At 50.6% G+C, this 17,698-nt stretch overlaps 1 protein-coding gene across 5 annotated transcripts in view; it reads right to left on the bottom strand.

The window, feature by feature from the left end:
- Positions 1–17,698, bottom strand: part of sirt4 (sirtuin 4) — a 61,841-nt gene that overhangs the window by 37,377 nt on the left and 6,766 nt on the right. For 3 of the 5 annotated variants that reach the window (XM_072498008.1, XM_072498010.1, XM_072498009.1), the window contains exons 3-4: positions 16,276–16,470; positions 6,768–7,007 (exon numbers count right to left, since the gene is read on the bottom strand). In XM_072498008.1, coding sequence (XP_072354109.1) covers positions 16,318–16,470 — 153 coding nt within the window. In that variant the 3' untranslated portion in view covers positions 6,768–7,007; positions 16,276–16,317. Of the gene's footprint in view, positions 1–6,767; positions 7,008–16,275; positions 16,471–17,698 lie in introns of those variants that run through there. The other 2 variants (XM_072498011.1, XM_072498012.1) reach the window with 1 other exon arrangement.

Here is a 17,698-nt window from a genome sequence, read left to right on the forward strand (position 1 = left end):
CCATTTGAGATTCACAGTTTATATGTTCCAAAGGTTGTTGATGGAGGATTTTGGGAAAAAAACTGGAAACTGAATATAAAATGGATTTTTTAAGTACAGCCTTTCTTTCCACCTTCTAACACGTTTCCCAAAATTTTGACCCCAAACGATCACAACTGAAAGGACCATAACCGTTCTTACTCAACCATGTTTTCGTAGAATCCTGCAGTGCAGGAGGCCATTCAGCCCATCTAATCTGTACCGAACCTACAAAAGGGCACCCTACGGACTTCCGGGTGTGGCGATGACCAGCTAAGTCGCACGTTTCGGCAGCTCCCGGTGGAACGGACTTTTGGGCTCTTAATAGGAGCCCCAACGGCAATTTTAACGGCAAAAAACACTGCGGTAATCCAGAAGGGAATCCCCCCTGGACACGGATGGAAAAAAGAGAGGAAAGCGGATTGCGGTGGATCCTCTAGAGCAGCGGCCAGGAAGGCAGGCACAAAGCAAGATGGCGTCGGAAGGAGGCAGTTTAATATGGGGCCCTGACCAACAAGAGTTCCTGCGGCGTTGCGTGGAAGAACTCAAAAAGGAGATGAAGAAGGAGCTGTTGGCCCCGATATTACAAGCGATTGAGGGGCTAAAGGAGGAGCAAAAGACCCAGGAACAGGAGCTTCGGGTCGTGAAGGCAAAGGCTGCTGAGAATGAGGACGACATACAGGGCCTGGTGGTGAAAACGGAGATGCACGAGGCACAACACAAAAGGTGTGTGGAAAGGCTGGAGGTGCTGGAGAATAATGCGAGGAGGAAGAATTTAAGGATTCTTGGTCTTCCCGAAGGTGTAGAAGGGGCGGACGTCGGGGCATATGTGAGCACGATGCTGCACTCGTTAATGAGATCGGAGGCCCCGATGGGTCCGCTGGAGGTGGAGGGAGCCTATCGAGTTATGGCGCGAAGACCGAGGGCTGGAGAAATTCCTCGATCCATAGTGGTGAGATTTCTCCGATACAAGGACAGAGAGATGGTCCTCAGATGGGCAAAGAAAACTCGAAGCAGTAGGTGGGAGAACGCGGTGATCCGCGTATATCAAGATTGGAGTGCGGAGGTGGCGAGAAGGAGGGCAAGCTTTAATCGGGCCAAGGCGGTGCTGCACAAAAGGAAGATTAAATTTGGAATGCTGCAACCGGCATGACTGTGGGTCACACATCAAGGGAAACACCACTACTTCGAAACGGCAGATGAGGCATGGACATTTATTGTCGAGGAGAAACTGGAGTGAGCGGGCCAGAAAAAGAACGTTTGGGACAAAGTGGGGGGGTGAATATGTGGGATGAAGGGGGGGAAAAGGGGGAAGAGATGACTTCCCAAGTTGATAATCCTGCGACCCTGTAACTTTTCTCTCTTCCCCATGTCGTGGGGGAGGGAGGATGAGGAGCTGAGGGCGCCGGCCAATGGGGGCGGGGCCAAAAGGGAAGCGCGGGCTTTGTTCCCGCGCTATGGTAATCACGGCGGGAACAGGGAAGCAGGAAGGAGGGGGCCTCGCTCAGTGTGAGCCGAGGTCACGGGTGGAAGCCGAGGTCGGCCAGAGTTTGCAACATGGGGGGTGCAATTACGCTAGTTTGGGATCTAGCGGGGGGGGGGGTTAACTGGGTTGCTGCTGCTGCTGGGGAGAAGGGGGAGCTGGTATGGGGGGGGGTGGTCGGGGTGGAGGGGGGGGGTGGTCGGGGTGGAGGGGGGGGGCGCCGCTTGGGGGAGATACGGCTACGCGGGAACCGGGTGAGGAGCTGGATTGAAAAAGGAGATGGCTAGTCGTCAAGGGGGGGGGGAGGGGGAAAGAGCCCCCCACCCCGGTTGATCACGTGGAATGTGAGAGGGCTGAATGGGCCGATTAAGAGGGCACGGGTACTCGCACACCTAAAGAAACTTAAGGCAGATGTGGTTATGCTTCAGGAGACGCGTCTGAAGCTGATAGATCAGGTCGGACTACGCAAAGGATGGGTGGGGCAGGTGTTTCATTCGGGGCTAGACGCAAAAAACAGGGGAGTGGCCATACGAGTGGGGAAGCGGGTAATGTTTGAGGCAAAGACTATAGTGGCGGATAGTGGGGGCAGATACGTGATGGTGAGTGGCAAATTGCAAGGGGAGGCGGTGGTATTAGTGAACGTGTATGCCCCGAACTGGGATGATGCCAACTTTATGAGGCGTATGTTAGGACGAATCCCGGACCTAGAAGTGGGGAAGTTGGTAATGGGTGGAGATTTTAATACGGTGCTGGACCCAGGGCTGGACAGATCGAGGTCCAGGACCGGAAGGAGGCCGGCTGCAGCTAGGGTGCTTAAGGACTTTATGGAGCAGATGGGAGGAGTAGACCCCTGGAGATATAGTAGACCTAGGAGTAAGGAGTTTTCGTTTTTCTCCGATGTCCACAAAGTTTATTCACGAATAGATTTTTTTGTTTTGGGAAGGGCACTGATCCCAAAGGTGACGGGGACGGAGTACACGGCTATAGCCATTTCGGATCATGCTCCACATTGGGTGGACCTGGAGATAGGGGAAGAAAAACAACAGCGTCCACCCTCAAGAATGGACATGGGATTATTGGCAGATGAGGGGGGGTGTTTAAGGGTGAGGGGGTGTATTGAAAGGTACTTGGAACTCAATGATAATGGGGAGGTCCAGGTGGGAGTGGTCTGGGAGGCGCTGAAGGCAGTGGTTAGAGGGGAGCTGATATCTATTAGGGCACATAAAGGAAAGCAGGAGGGGAGGGAAAGGGAGCGGTTGTTGAAAGAACTTCTGAGGGTGGACAGACAATATGCGGAGGCACCGGAGGAGGGACTGTACAGGGAAAGGCAAAGGCTACATGTAGAATTTGACTTGTTGACTACGGGTAATGCAGAGGCACAATGGAGGAAGGCACAGGGTGTACAGTACGAATACGGGGAGAAGGCGAGCAGGTTGCTGGCCCACCAACTGAGGAAAAGGGGAGCAGCGAGGGAGATAGGGGGGGTGAGAGATGAGGACGGAGAGATGGAGCGGGGAGCGGAGAGAGTGAATGGAGTGTTCAAGGCATTTTACGAAAGATTATATGAAGCTCAGCCCCCGGATGGGAAGGAGAGAATGATGTGCTTTCTGGATCAGCTGGAATTTCCTAAGGTTGAGAAGCAGGAGAGGGTGGGACTGGGAGCACAGATTGAGACGGAGGAAGTAGTGAAAGGGATTGGGAGCATGCAGGCGGGGAAGGCCCTGGGACCGGATGGATTCCCAGTTGAATTCTATAGGAAATATATGGATTTGCTGGCCCCGCTACGGATGAGAACCTTTAATGAGGCGAGGGAAAGGGGGCAGCTGCCCCCGACTATGTCAGAGGCAACGATATAGCTCCTCCTAAAGAAGGAAAAAGACCCGCTGCAATGCGGGTCCTACAGGCCCATTTCCCTCCTGAATGTAGACGCTAAGATTCTGGCCAAGGTAATGGCAATGAGGATAGAGGATTGTGTCCCGGGGGTGGTTCATGAGGACCAAACTGGGTTTGTGAAGGGGAGACAGCTGAATACAAATATACGGAGGCTGCTAGGGGTGATGATGATGCCCCCACCAGAGGGGGAAGCAGAGATAGTGGTGGCGATGGATGCCGAGAAAGCATTTGATAGAGTGGAGTGGGATTATTTGTGGGAGGTGCTGAGGAGATTTGGCTTTGGGGATGGGTATATCAGGTGGGTACAGTTGCTATATAGGGCCCCGATGGCGAGCGTGGTCACGAATGGACGGGGGTCTGACTATTTTCGGCTCCATAGAGGGACGAGGCAGGGATGTCCTCTGTCCCCGTTATTGTTTGCACTGGCGATTGAACCCCTGGCCATAGCATTGAGGGTTTCCAGGAAGTGGAGGGGAGTACTCAGGGGGGGGGAGAAGAACACCGGGTATCTCTGTATGCGGATGATTTGTTGCTATATGTGGCGGACCCGGCAGAGGGGATGCCAGAGATATTGCGGATACTTGGGGAGTTTGGGGATTTTTCAGGGTATAAACTGAACATGGGGAAAAATGAGTTGTTTGTGGTGCATCCAGGGGCGCAGAGCAGAGAGATAGAGGATTTACCGTTAAGGAAGGTAACAAGGGACTTCCGGTACTTGGGGATCCAGATAGCCAAGAATTGGGGTACATTACACAGGCTTAATTTAACGCGGTTGGTGGAACAGATGGAGGAGGACTTTAAGAGATGGGACATGGTGTCCCTGTCATTGGCAGGTAGGGTGCAGGCGGTTAAAATGGTGGTCCTCCCGAGATTCCTTTTTGTGTTTCAGTGCCTCCCGGTGGTGATCACGAAGGCTTTTTTCAAAAGAATCGAGAAGAGTATTATGAGTTTTGTGTGGGCTGGGAAGACCCCGAGAGTGAGGAGGGGATTTTTGCAGCGTAGTAGGGACAGTGGGGGGCTGGCACTACCGAGCCTGAGTGAGTACTACTGGGCCACCAATGTTTCAATGGTGTGCAAGTGGATGGGAGAAGGGGAGGGAGCGGCGTGGAAGAGATTGGAGAGGGCGTCCTGCAGGGGGACTAGCCTACAAGCAATGGTGACGGCGCCGTTGCCGTTCTCACCAAAGAAATACACCACAAGCCCGGTGGTGGTGGCTACATTGAAAATTTGGGGGCAGTGGAGACGGCATAGGGGAAGGACTGGAGCTTCGGTGCGGTCCCCGATAAGAAACAATCATAGGTTCGTTCCGGGGAGAATGGATGGGGGATTTGGAGCATGGCAAAGAGCTGAGGTAGTACAACTGAGAGATCTGTTTGTAGATGGGATGTTTGCGAGTCTGGGAGCGCTGACAGAAAAATATGGGTTGCCCCAAGGGAATGCATTTCGGTACATGCAATTGAGGGCTTTTGCGAGGCAACAGGTGAGGGAATTCCCGCAGCTCCCGACGCAGGAGGTGCAGGATAGAGTGATCTCAGAGACATGGGTGGGGGAGGGTAAGGTGTCGGACATATACAGGGAAATCAGGGATGAGGGGGAGATCATGGTAGATGAGCTGAAAGGGAAATGGGAAGAAGAACTGGGGGAGGAGATTGAGGAGGGGCTGTGGGCTGATGCCCTACGTAGGGTAAACTCATCGTCCTCGTGTGCCAGGCTAAGCCTGATACAATTTAAGGTGTTACACAGGGCTCATATGACTGGAGCACGGCTTAGTAAATTTTTTGGGGTAGAGGATAGGTGTGCGAGATGCTCGAAAGGCCCAGCGACTCACACCCACATGTTCTGGTCATGCCCGGCACTACAGGGGTTCTGGGTGGGGGTGGCAAAGGTGCTTTCGAAGGTGGTGGGGGTCCGGGTCGAACCAAGCTGGGGGTTGGCTATATTTGGGGTTGCAGAAGAGCCGGGAGTGCAGGAGGCGAGAGAGGCTGACGTGTTGGCCTTTGCGTCCCTAGTAGCCCGGCGCAGGATATTGTTAATGTGGAAGGAAGCCAAACCCACGGATGTGGAGACCTGGATAAACGACATGGCAGGGTTTATAAAGTTAGAACGGATTAAGTTCGTGTTAAGGGGTTCGGCTCAGGTGTTCACCAGGCGGTGGCAACCGTTCGTCGATTACCTCACAGAAAGATAGAGGGAATGGAAAAGAAGTAGACAACAGCAGCAACCCAGGGGGGAGGGGGGGGGGGGGAAGGGGGGGAGGAATCGGACGGACTCTCAGGGATGTTCTTGGATATGTATAGGTATTTGTTATAGGTAATTGTATATTGGATTGTTGGATTGTATTTTTGGAGAGTATTTATTTTGGACAAGGCAGTTGCCATTTAGTTTTGTTTTTGTTTATATATTATTTATTTATTTGTTTAAAACTGGCCACTTATTTATATTGCTTTATTGTTGTGTGAAAGAAACACTACGTATTGTTATGTTTGGCCAAAAAATCTTGAATAAAATATATATTTTTTTAAAAAGGGCACCCTACCTCCTATCCCAATAACCCCCCACCTAACCTTTTGGACATTATGGGGCAATTTTGGCATAGCTAATCCACCTAACCTGCGCCATCTTTGAACTGTGGGAGGAAACCCATGCAGATATGGGGTGATGTACAAGCTCCACACCCTCACTCAATGTCTGAATCAAATCCAGGTCCCTGGCACTGAGGCAGCAGGGCTAACATTTTCAACATCCATGGTAACCAAAACTAGATAAGAAACTCCAAGTGTCAGTCTTACTTTTGACTTGGACTGTATTTCTTCTAATGGCTTTCCCTACAGATATAGCTACCAACAAGATGATGGCAGTTTGAAAGAAGGCTGTGTTTTGATAAGGGAGGGAGAATGGAGGCCCAGTATAGCGGTCAGTCAAGTTGGGGTGGCCTGGTTTGATTGGGGAGGGAGCATGAAGACCCATTTTCTTTCTTTAGCTGTGATATTGGTGCTGCAATGTAGCAACATTGGTTGTTCTACTGATATGTAATTCTTTGTCTGCCTTTGTTAGTTATGCATAAGTAATTGTACTCTCAGCAAATTTCCATTAGACTAATAAAGTGTACTGAATGGAAATGCTTTTTGCACATCATGCAGCCTTCTGCAACAGATAAAATATCAGCACCTCATTAATTTTTGACCAAAAATATTTTGGAAAAAATGAACCGAGTATACTTTGAACTTCACGATGATGCAAGGCTGACAGAGTAGTCTACACTTATGGCTTGAAATTTATGGGTGTTTTGTAGCAATTTATAAGCAGGAACAAGCTTAAGAAAGTTTAGAATACAAGTTTTTTTTTTTTTTTGTAAACACTTGTATAGTGTCATGTTCAATTTTAGTTATCCACTAACATAAATATTTTAAGGTTCCTGATTTCAGTCATCCCTAGGAATTACACAACTTTAGACATGAATATTGGTGGGAAAGAAGATTTGAAGAGACAAAATAAACAGGAATTACTTCCATACCTGTTCCCATAGGATTCTGGATTGGATAAATGTGAGAACCCAAATCGTATGAACGCTATACAAGTTTCATTTTACATGGATCTCCAGGTGTTTCTTGTGCTGTGGGTAAACAACAATGTGGAAATGTAGACATACTACCTTACAAAAGCCAGTTTACTTGCAAACAAGGGTTCCCTGATTAACCAAGTGAGAACAGAAGAATGGTATGGTGAGGATGGCAGAACGTTGAAGTAATTCAGCGATTTGGACAAAAATTTCAGCAGCTAGGTTTTTAAAAAAAATTATTCTCCTTTTTCACATTTTCTCCCAAATTTACACCCAACAATAAACAATAATCAGTAACGAATTTAATGTCAATCCCCATATCAATAACAACGATCCCATCCTCCCACCAAACCCCCAAACATTAGCCCGCATGTTAACATAAACGAATGACAAAGAGGAATCAGGAATCACCCATAGTCACCATTAACACATACAGTCCCCCTCCCCCCAACCCCCAAAATGTTCGATGTGATCCAATTCTCAAAAGTGCATAATGAATAACGCCCACGAATTGTAGAATCCCTCAGTTCAAATTTGACCTTTTCAAGCATCAACAATTGCAGCAGGTCCCCCCCGCCACGCCAGGGCACAGGGTGAAGAGGTTGATGTCCACCCGAACAGAATCCGCCTTTGGACGATCAACGAGGCGAAGGCTACGGCTTCTTCCGGTGACGGCGGGCGGGAGGCAGCCGCACAATGGAGGGCTCCCATTCGGGAACGGCATTTTCGGGGCTTTAAGCCCGGTCCCAGGGTCCACGGAGGCGGCAAAAGCAGAGAGGAGGCACAGTAAAGAAAAATGTCGAGGGTGAGCAAAAAAACGGCGGTAAAAAAAACAGCTGAAGGCCCGTCGGGGAGTGGAAAGGTCACCACGGGGTCACCAAGGAAAATGGAGGCTGGAGCACCAGGGGAGGCCGCACTGCTTACGGCTGAAGAAATAACTAAGGTGATGGCTGCGGAATTAGAAAGGCAGTTTACAAAATACATGGAGACAATGAGGAAGGAGATGAGGGAGGTTTTGAGTGTGTTGGTGGAGGAGGCGATTTCCCCGGTGACGACGGCGGTGACGAGCGCAGTGGCGGAGGTGCGGGAGCAAGGGGAGGTGCTGAAGGAAGTGGAGGAGACATTATTACAGCAGAGTGATCAACTTACCTCGATGGGGAAGGAGATGCGGAAAGTGATGGAGATTAACAAGGGTCTGCGAGGAAAAATGGAAGACCTGGAAAACAGATCCAGGTGACTGAATTTGAGGATTGTGGGGCTGCCTGAAGGAGTTGAAGGAGCCGACTGAGTATTTTGCCGCGATGCTAGCGAAACTATTGGGGGAGGGGGAGGGTCCCTCCCGATATGAGCTGGATCGGGCTCGCCGGTCGTGGAGGCCTGTACCAAAGACGAGTGAGCCGCCAAGGGTAGTGACTCAGTGCTTCCGGAGGTACAGTACAAGCAGAAGCGGGTGGTGCAGTGGGCTGGAGTTGATATACGTGTATACCAGGACTTTACGGTGGAACTGGCGAGGAGGCGGGCTGCCTTCAACCGGGTGAAGAGGGCACTGTACATTAGCAAGGTGCAGTGCGGCATTGTATATCCAGCGAAGCTGAGGGTGACTTACAAGCTCAAAGACTTTTATTTTGGAACGGCGGAAGCAGCGGAGGAGTTTGCGAAGGCAGAAGGACTGTGGCAGAACTGAGAAATTGAGAAATGGCCATGTGCCAATGTAACCTCAGGACTGTATTTTCTTCTTTTTTGTTTCACTGCACGCGGGTGTAGGGGTTAAAGGAGCCAATGTTGTATATATTTGGACAAGGGAAGTGATGGACTTTCACTTGAAATGAGGGCTCTTTGGGGTGTATGTGGATATGCGGGGTTTGTGTGCTAAAAGGGGATTTCTGGGCTTTCCTAGGGCCGGGCAAGGGGGAAAGGGACCTGGGCGGGGGCCTCCACGCTGGCCGGTTTAAGCCGGCCAGTGAATGGGGGGGAGGGGCTGCGGCCATCGGAGCCTGGCAGAACAGGGTCCGAGTGGTCTAGCCCGGGTGGAAAGTTGGGGGGAAGGAACCGAGGTTGTGGGGAGGAGTTTTACAGGAGGCAGTGGACAGGAGGAGTTGGAGAGGATTAGGGGTGGGGGGTGTTTACAACTCTTGGGTATCATATACGGTCCTCTTTCAGAGGTTGGATGGCGTTGAGTGTAGGGGAGGGGTGGGGGGGGTGGGGAGTGGACTCTATAGGTTAATGGTGACCATGGGCGGTCCCGGACTCCTTTTTCTTTTTCTCCTTTGTTTTTTGTTTCCACCGTGGGAGGGTTTGTTTTATTGGATGCATATATTGACAGGTGGGCCGTTGTTTAGGGTGGTGGGAGGATGGGATCGTTGTTATTGTTATGGGGATTGATTTTGTATTTGTTACCGTTTACTGTCTGTGGGTGGGGTGTAGATTTTGAAGGAAAATGTGGAAATGGAGAATAAAAACATTTTTTTAAAAAAACGAGGCAAAGGCTACAACATCTGCCTCCGCGCCCCTTTCCAACCCCGGCTGGTCCGACACCCCGAATATGGCCTCCTGAGGGCCCGGGTCCAGTTTCACGTGCACCACTTTAGAGATTACCCTAAACACCTCCCAGTAATCCTCCAGCTTTGGACAGGACCAAAACAAATGAATGTGGTTTGTGCCTCCCCCCTTCCCCCCCCCCCCCCCGCAACGTTCACACACATCTACCTCCTCAAAAGAACTGGCTCATCCTTGCCCTTGTAAGGTGCGCTCTATACACCACCTTCAGCTGTATCAGCCCCAACGTCCCACACGAGGTGGAGGCGTTCACCCTCCGGAGCACCTCACACCAGAAACCCTCCTCCATATCCTCTCCCAACTATTCCTCCCACTTTGCCTTGATCCCTTCTAGCGGCGCCTTCTCCTAAATAGCCCCGTAAACCACAGATACTACCCCCTACTCCAGTCCCCCTGTTGTCAGCACCTCCTCCAGCAATATGGAAGCTGGCTCGACTGGGAATCTCTGTATCTCCTTTCTGGCAAAGTCTCAAACCTGCATGTATCTAAATATTTCCCCCTGCTCCAGCCCATACTTCGCTCCCAGCTCCTTCAATCCCGCAAAACGACCCCCAAGAAACAAATCTTTTAGTGCCCTAATTTCTTTCTCCTCCCATCTCCGAAACTTTCCATCCCACTTCCCTGGCTCAAATCTATGGTTCCCCCGAATGGGCATTTCCCTTGACCCTGCCCCCAACCCGAAGTGCTGTCGAAACTGCCTCCAAATCCTCAACGAAGCTATTACTACCCGAGTATCTCGTCGGGAGCGGTGCTGTCGCTAGCGCCTTCAATCCCGACCCCCTACCCAAACTCTCCTCCATTCGACCCATTGGGAGTCAACCCCTCTGACACAGCTCCGTACCTTCTCCACATTCGCCGCCCAGTAATAATACATCAGGTTCGGAAGAACCAAACCCCCTGCCTGCCTTCCTCTCTGTAGTAGCACCTTTTTAATTCTGGCCACCTTCCCTCCAATTATGAACGAGGTAATCATCCCTTCAATCTCTCTGAAAAAAGCCTTTGGCAGGAAAATCGGCAGGCATTGAAAAATAAACCAAAATCGCGGCAGCACATTCATTTTAACCGCCTGTACCCGACCCGCCGGTGATAGAGGGAGACCATCCCACCTTGTCAGATCAGCTTTCACCCTCCCCACCAAACTAGAAATGTTGTACCTACGGAGCCCCCGCCACTCCCGGGCAACCTGCACCCCCAGGTATCTGAAGTGAGTCCCTGCCTTACAGAATGGCAAGCCATCCCTGCCCCCACCCCTGGCCGAGACACCACAAAATATTCACTCTTGTCAAGATTTAATTTGTATCCTGAGAAAGACCCAAACACCCGAAGCAGCTCCAGCATTCCCCCTATTGACACACTTGGTTCCGACACATATAATAACAAGTCATCGGCATATAAGGACACCCTATGCTCTATCCCCCCTGCACTATCCCTTTCCATACCCCCAAACTTCTTAATGCGATGGCCAATGGCTCAATCGCAAGTGCAAGCAGCAGAGGGGGCACAGGACATCCTGCCCAGTCCCACGGTGGAGAGGAAAGTATTCTGAGCTGATGATATTTGTGCGGACACTGGCCTCGGCTCCTTATATAATAGCTTTACCCAGTCCACAAATCTGGGTCCAATTCCAAACCGCTCTGGAACTGCCATCAAGTACCCCCATTCTACCCGGTCAAACGTTTTCTCGGCTACCCTGTGAAACAGCCACCTCGGTTTCCTTCCCCTCCACCGGTAGCATGACCACGTTCAATGCCCTCCTAATGTTCGAAAAGGGCTGCCTCCCTCTCACAAACCCCGTCTGATCTTCACCTATCACCTTCGGGAGGCACTCCTCTCGCCTACCTGCCAGTACCTTCGCCAATATCTTTGCATCCACGTTCAAAAGTGATATGGGCCGGGCAGCACAGTGGTTAGCATTGCTGCCTCACAGCGCCAAGGTCCCAGGTTCAATCTCTGGGTCACTGTGTGGAGTTTGCACATTCTCCCTGTGTTTGCGTGGGTTTCGCCCCCACAACCGAAAGATGTGCAGGGTAGGTGTATTGGCCATGCAAAATTGCCCCTTAATTGGAAAAAATGAATTGGGTACACTAAATGTTTTTTTTTTAAGTGATATGGGCCTATACCACCCACACTCCGTTGCGTCCTTATCTTTCTTAAGTAACAGGGAAATCGATGCCTGCCCCAAAGTTTGTGGTAACACTCCCTTCCCTATCGGCTCCTCAAACATCCCCACCAACAGCGGTACCAGCTTATTTCTGAATTTTTTATAACATTCCACCGGAAACCCATCCGGCCTTGCCACCTTCCCCGGCTGCATCCTTCCAATCGCATCTTTTATCTCCTGCTCCACTATTTCCCCCTCTAATGTAGCCCTGTCCCCCTCCCCTAACCTCGGGTACTCCAGCCCATCTAGAAATTCCTGCATCTCCCAGCCTCCCCCAGGTGGCTGTGACCTGTATAATCTCTCATAGAATTCCTTAAAGACCTTGTTAATCTGTTCTGGAGCTACCACCAACTTCCCTGCCCTGTCCCGCACCTGGACAATTTCCCTTGCCGCAGCCTCCCTACGGAGCTGACCAGCCAACATACTCTCCATGCTCGTAAACTGCCCCCCTTGCTCGCCTCAACTGGCGTACCACCTTCCTGCTAGATAGTCGGTCAAAACTCGCCTGGAGTTCCTTCCTCTTTTCCAACTGCGCTGGGTCCCTATCTTCTGCATACCTCCTGTCTACCTCCAGCATCTTATCTATTACCCTCTGGCGTTCCAACCTCTCCTCTTTGTCTAGCCTAGCCTTGAACAAGATCACATCACCCCTCACCACCGCCTTTAAAGCAATCCTGACAACTGCCTTTGACATCTCACCAGTGCAGTTAAACCCTACATATTCCTCAATTACTTTTTCAATTTTGTCAGAGAACCCTCGGTCCCCCCAACAGTCCCACATCTAACTTCCACCTGGTCTCTGTACCATCCCTTTCTCAAGTACCACATCCACCCAATGCGGCAATTGCCGAGTACTCCAACCTTTAACTCCAGCCAGCAACGCCTTCCCCACCATGAAAAAGTCAATCCACGAGTCCCCCTTATGGGCCGTTGAGAAAAACGAGTACTCCCGCTCCCTCAGGTGCAGAAACCTCCAAGGGTACACCCCTCCCATTTCCACCATTAGCCAGCTAGCGCCTTTGTCCCCCCTGACGGGACTAGCGAGCGCGGCCGTGACCTGTCCAATTTTGGCTCCTGCACCAAGTTCCACTAGCCCCTCCTCCCCCACTATCAGTTTGTGTGTGTCCAAGTCGGGGATGGCCCCACACACCTTCGCGAATCCCACATCGGCCCCATTGGGACCATATACACTTACCAGCGCCACTAGCCTCCACTCCAACGCCAGTCACAATCAAACTTTTAAGATACGCCAGCACCCTTGACCGAGCCTCCCAGCCCCCTCATATTCCACGTGACTATCCTAACTGGGGGTCTCTCACGCCCCCCTTCTTATCCACGATCATCATACCACCAGGCCCTGCCCCATGAGCCTGACCCGTCCCTTTCCATTATTAACATTGAACCCCCTCCTCCCCTCCCAGAATCCCCCCCTCCACTTCCCCTTGAAAAGATCTCACCCCCCCCACCCACCTCCCTCCTCATTTGCTCGTCTCGTAGGCCCATCAAAACCTGTTACCCAGGCTCCAATGTCCGCAGCCCTCCTCTTTCAGCATCTAGGTTACCAAACATTTAAGCAGATGCATGTGTTTGTTCAATGATCAAATATTTATTACAAGAGTCCACTAACTCCTTGTAAAGATGTATTATTGCAGCAAATTGCTCTGCCATGCAGACAGGGGATTCCTGGACTCTGCATAATTATCTGATCTCAGCCTTGAAAAAAGTTAGACAGCTAGACTTTGTCTCTGTCTTTTAAGTGAGGCCAGGGAAATAGGCTAGGATTGCCATTGAGTGACCTGACCGTAAACTACAGCTTAGTCAATGATTATTGCAAAATTAATCCGTGGCTCCTGTTGCTTTGAATCACTGAAGCTGTGTTGGACGCAGACCATGTACAGTGTCAGGTTATGTGACTTATGGGTGGCAGGGTGGTGTAGTGGTTAGCACTGCTTAAAAAAAATTATTTCATTTATAAATAAAATTAATATAAATTTCCACAAAATATTTCCACAAGTATCCTGGCCATTATAAAGATTAGAACCACAGTAAATCAAACACTTTTTGAAACATTAACATGTTGGGAGAGATTGTAGGAACATTTAAGAAGCATTTGAAATGCCATAGGATACACAGCGATGGACTAAGTGCTGGAAAATGGGATTAGAGTAGGAGCTTGATGGCCGGCACAGACACGGTGGGCCAAAGGGCCCCATTTTGTGTTGTAAAACTCCATGACTATCATGAATTTTGTTTTATAAATATAGAGTATCCAATTTTGTTTTCCAATTAAGGGGCAATTTAGTGTGGCCACTTCACCTACCCTGTACATCTTTTTGGGTTGTGGGGGTGAGCCTCGCAGACATGGGGAGAATGTGCAAACTCCACACGGACAATGACCCGGGGTTAAATAAGTTGAAGCATGCATGGCAATATGAATTGTTTGTGATTTCTTCCCCCCCCCACATACACTGAAAAGTAAACCTACAATAAGTTGATAGTGATTGTTGCACTCTATTTCTCAGAACGCATTCCAGGGGCGTCATTCTCCGACCCCCCGCCGGGTCGGAGAATGGCCGTTGGCCGCCGTGAATCCCGCCCCCGCCCCCGCCGAAGTCTCCGCTCCCGGAGATTGGGCGGGGGCGGGAATCCGGCCGCGCCGGTTGGCGGGACCCCCCGCTGGATTCTCCGGCCCGGATGGGCCGAAGTCCCGCCCAGAAATTGCCTGTCCCGCCGGCGTAAATCAAACCTGGTATTTACCGGCGGGACCAGGCGGCGTGGGCGGGCTCCGGGGTCCTGGGGGGGGCGCGGGGCGATCTGACCCCGGGGGGTGCCCCCACGGTGGCCTGGCCCGCAATCGGGGCCCACCGATCCGCGGGCGGGCCTGTGCCGTGGGGGCACTCTTTCCCTTCCGCCTCCGCCACGGTCTCCACCATGGCGGAGGCGGAAGTGACTCTCCCCACTGCGCATGCGCGGGAAACTGACAGCGGCCGCTGACGCTCCCGCGCATGCGCTGGGAAACTGACAGCGGCCGCTGACGCTCCCGCGCATGCGCCGCATTTCCGCGCCAGCTGGCGGGGCAACAAACGCCATTTCCGCCAGCTGGCGGGGCTGAAATCCCTCCGGCGTCGGCCTAGCCCCTCAATGTTGGAGCTAGGCCGCCAAAGATGCGGAGACTTCCGCACCTTTTTGCCGGCGCGATGCCCGTCTGATTTGCGCCGGCTTTGGCACCAGTCGGCGGGCATCCCGCCGTTGGGGGAGAATTTCGCCCCAGATCTTTATAAATACTAGGGGCGCTATTCTCCCCCACGCCGGGTGGGAGAATCGCCGGGGCACCGCGCAAATTGCGCCGCCCCGACTCCCGCACGCGATTCTCCCACCCCCCCCGGAAACCAGCGGCGTGCGATTCGCACCGGGCCGTTCGGAGAACCGGCGAGCGGCGATTCTCCGGCCCAAATGGGCCAAGCAGCCGCTACAACACGACAGGTTCCCAACGGCGCCGTCCACCCAAGTCGCTGCCGGCGGGAACTCTGGGGGGGGGGGGGGGGGGGGCGTCTGTGGGGGAGGGAGGAAGGAGGGCTCCTTCACCGGGGTGGCCTCCGATGGGGTCTGGCCCACGATCGGGGTCCACCGAATGGCGTGCCGGCCTGTCCCCCCCTGGGCCTAGCTGCTTCCGCGCGCGGCCCCATAACACCGCCGCCATGTTGGTGAGGGGCCGGCGTGCGTAAGACGTTCCCCGCGCATGCACAGGATGGCGCAGCCCAACTGCGCATGCGCGGGTTGGCGCGGCGCCCATTTGGTGACGCGTAAGGACACTGGAGCGGCGTGAACCGCTCCAGCGCCGTGCTGGCCCTCTGTCAGGGCCAGAATAGGTCGTGCCCGGGCCCTGTTCCATATCGGAGAATCGCCCCCTAGATACACCGTTCTGAGTATATGGAAAATATGTCCATGTGAGAAGTTGTGAATAAAACCCCAAAGATCCTAGTAACACCAGAAAAGCTATGTTTTCTGTCTACCTTTAACTACCATTCTTCTCCTGAATGTTCCACAAATGTTTTTTTAATATTCCTATGCCACTGCTAATGTTTCAACTGAGAATGGGATGTTCAGATAGAATGTTTAATGTGACTTGTCTCTTTAAAGCTGTTGCTCAGATAAGTATTTATATTCCACCTAGTGGCCACTGTGATTTGATTCTGCTGCACTTTAACTTGATTTTACTATATTTCACAAGAGGTAGATCTTTCAAATGTATAGAATAAGTCAGCACCTCAGATTGCTCTGTTTTAAATTCAACACTCACTTCACTACTAGTTACAAGAATATTTTCATGCCAAGTTAGAACTTAGTGAATGTTGAGATGAGCTTGCTTGTTAGTAAATACGTACAGTCTAAGAAAGAAAGACTATTTGATTCAATAAGCTCACTCTGAACAGAGTCTTATTTATGATTATTACACCATTCAATCATCTACTCATTTCCAGCAGCCCCACCTTCTGTTTTCCTATTTTATGGAACAGCCCTAACTGTTGCTGGAAGAGGAGCTACAGAGTGAATTCCAACAGATAATCTGTTCTTCACAATCAAAACATTTAAAACAAATATTACCAGTACTGTATTGGGGAATTTTCAGGTTTGCAGACCACAATCTCAAAGGTGAAGAATACAGGACAGCACTTCTCCACATCGAGCATTGATTTTCAGAGTAGCTTGTCTATCTGCTCTCGTATCCCCGATGTTCAGTAATGCAATTGGTATCTTCTTCTCATAGGCTGCAATGATGAACCTATATCCAGAATACACCTTTTGTAGAGAACAAAAAGAATCTGCAATGTTAGTTTATAAACCAAGAGGTTTTGTATGCTGCATAAAGATGGATTCAAACCTAACCTAAAGGCTGGGATTGAAGTCTCTTCTTACATGACCTTAACAAATCCCGAGTATCAAACTCACTGCTGAGCCGAAAGGACGTGAATTCAAATTCCACTCTGGAAACCAATGTTCTCTTTGAAGTTTAGTTAACATCAGCATCACCATGTAGCCCATTTTTTTGTGTGCGATCCCTTTAATTTCTTTTGTACAGCCACCCGGATATTTGTCCAGCACTCGTGCAATTTAATAGGTACAATACCGAGAGCCTAGGCCAGTGATGCAGTGGTTAGCACTGCTGCCTCACGGCACCAAGGACCCGGGTTAAAACCGGCCCTGGGTCACTGTCCGTGTGGAGTTTGCATGTTCTCCCCGTGTCTGCGTGGATCTCACCCCCACAACCCAAAGATGTACAGGGTAGATGGATTGGCCCCCAAAATGCCCCGTAATTGGAAAGATTTTTTAAAAACCCTTTCAGGCAATATAAATAATTTCACAAAGATGTGAATCAATACAGATCAGCCAACTGCGTTGGCATTTCTGAGTAGGGCAGGTTGGAACTTCGAAATATCCACTGTAAACTGGTTTAAAAAATGTACATACTGTCTTTGTAGCTGCTGCATGGTTTATCTTTCTAATCTATTCCAAATTTGACATTAACGTAAGCATTTTCTACATTTAAGTAAATTATGAGAACTTATGTTCAGTTTCAGTCGATCGCCCCGCAACTAAAACCACATATGCTATATCATAAAAAGAACAGCCAGCAGCTCACAGCAGTTGGTGGATTAAAGAACGGCTGAAATTAGACAATATAAAAGTGGGAAATATAAATTTATATTTCCGGGAACTAACTTGGGTGAAGTGTTTCTTGAACCAACATAAAATATCTAGGACAACATAAATATCAGTGATTTGGGCAACATGTTGGTGCAGTATTTAGCACTGCTGCCTAACGCCGCCGAGGTCCCAGGTTTGACCCCGACCCTGGGTCACTGTCCGTGTGGAGTTTGCACATTCTCCCCGTGTTTACATGGGTTTTGATCCCACAACCCAAAGATGTGCAGGTAGGTGGATTGGACACGCTAAATTGTCCTTTTCACAGTAACTTCATTGCGGTGTTAATGTAAGCCTACTTGTGACAATAAAGATTATTATTAAT

Source organism: Scyliorhinus torazame, chromosome 1 (genome assembly GCF_047496885.1).
Source record: "Scyliorhinus torazame isolate Kashiwa2021f chromosome 1, sScyTor2.1, whole genome shotgun sequence".
Taxonomy (NCBI): Eukaryota; Metazoa; Chordata; class Chondrichthyes; order Carcharhiniformes; family Scyliorhinidae; genus Scyliorhinus; species Scyliorhinus torazame.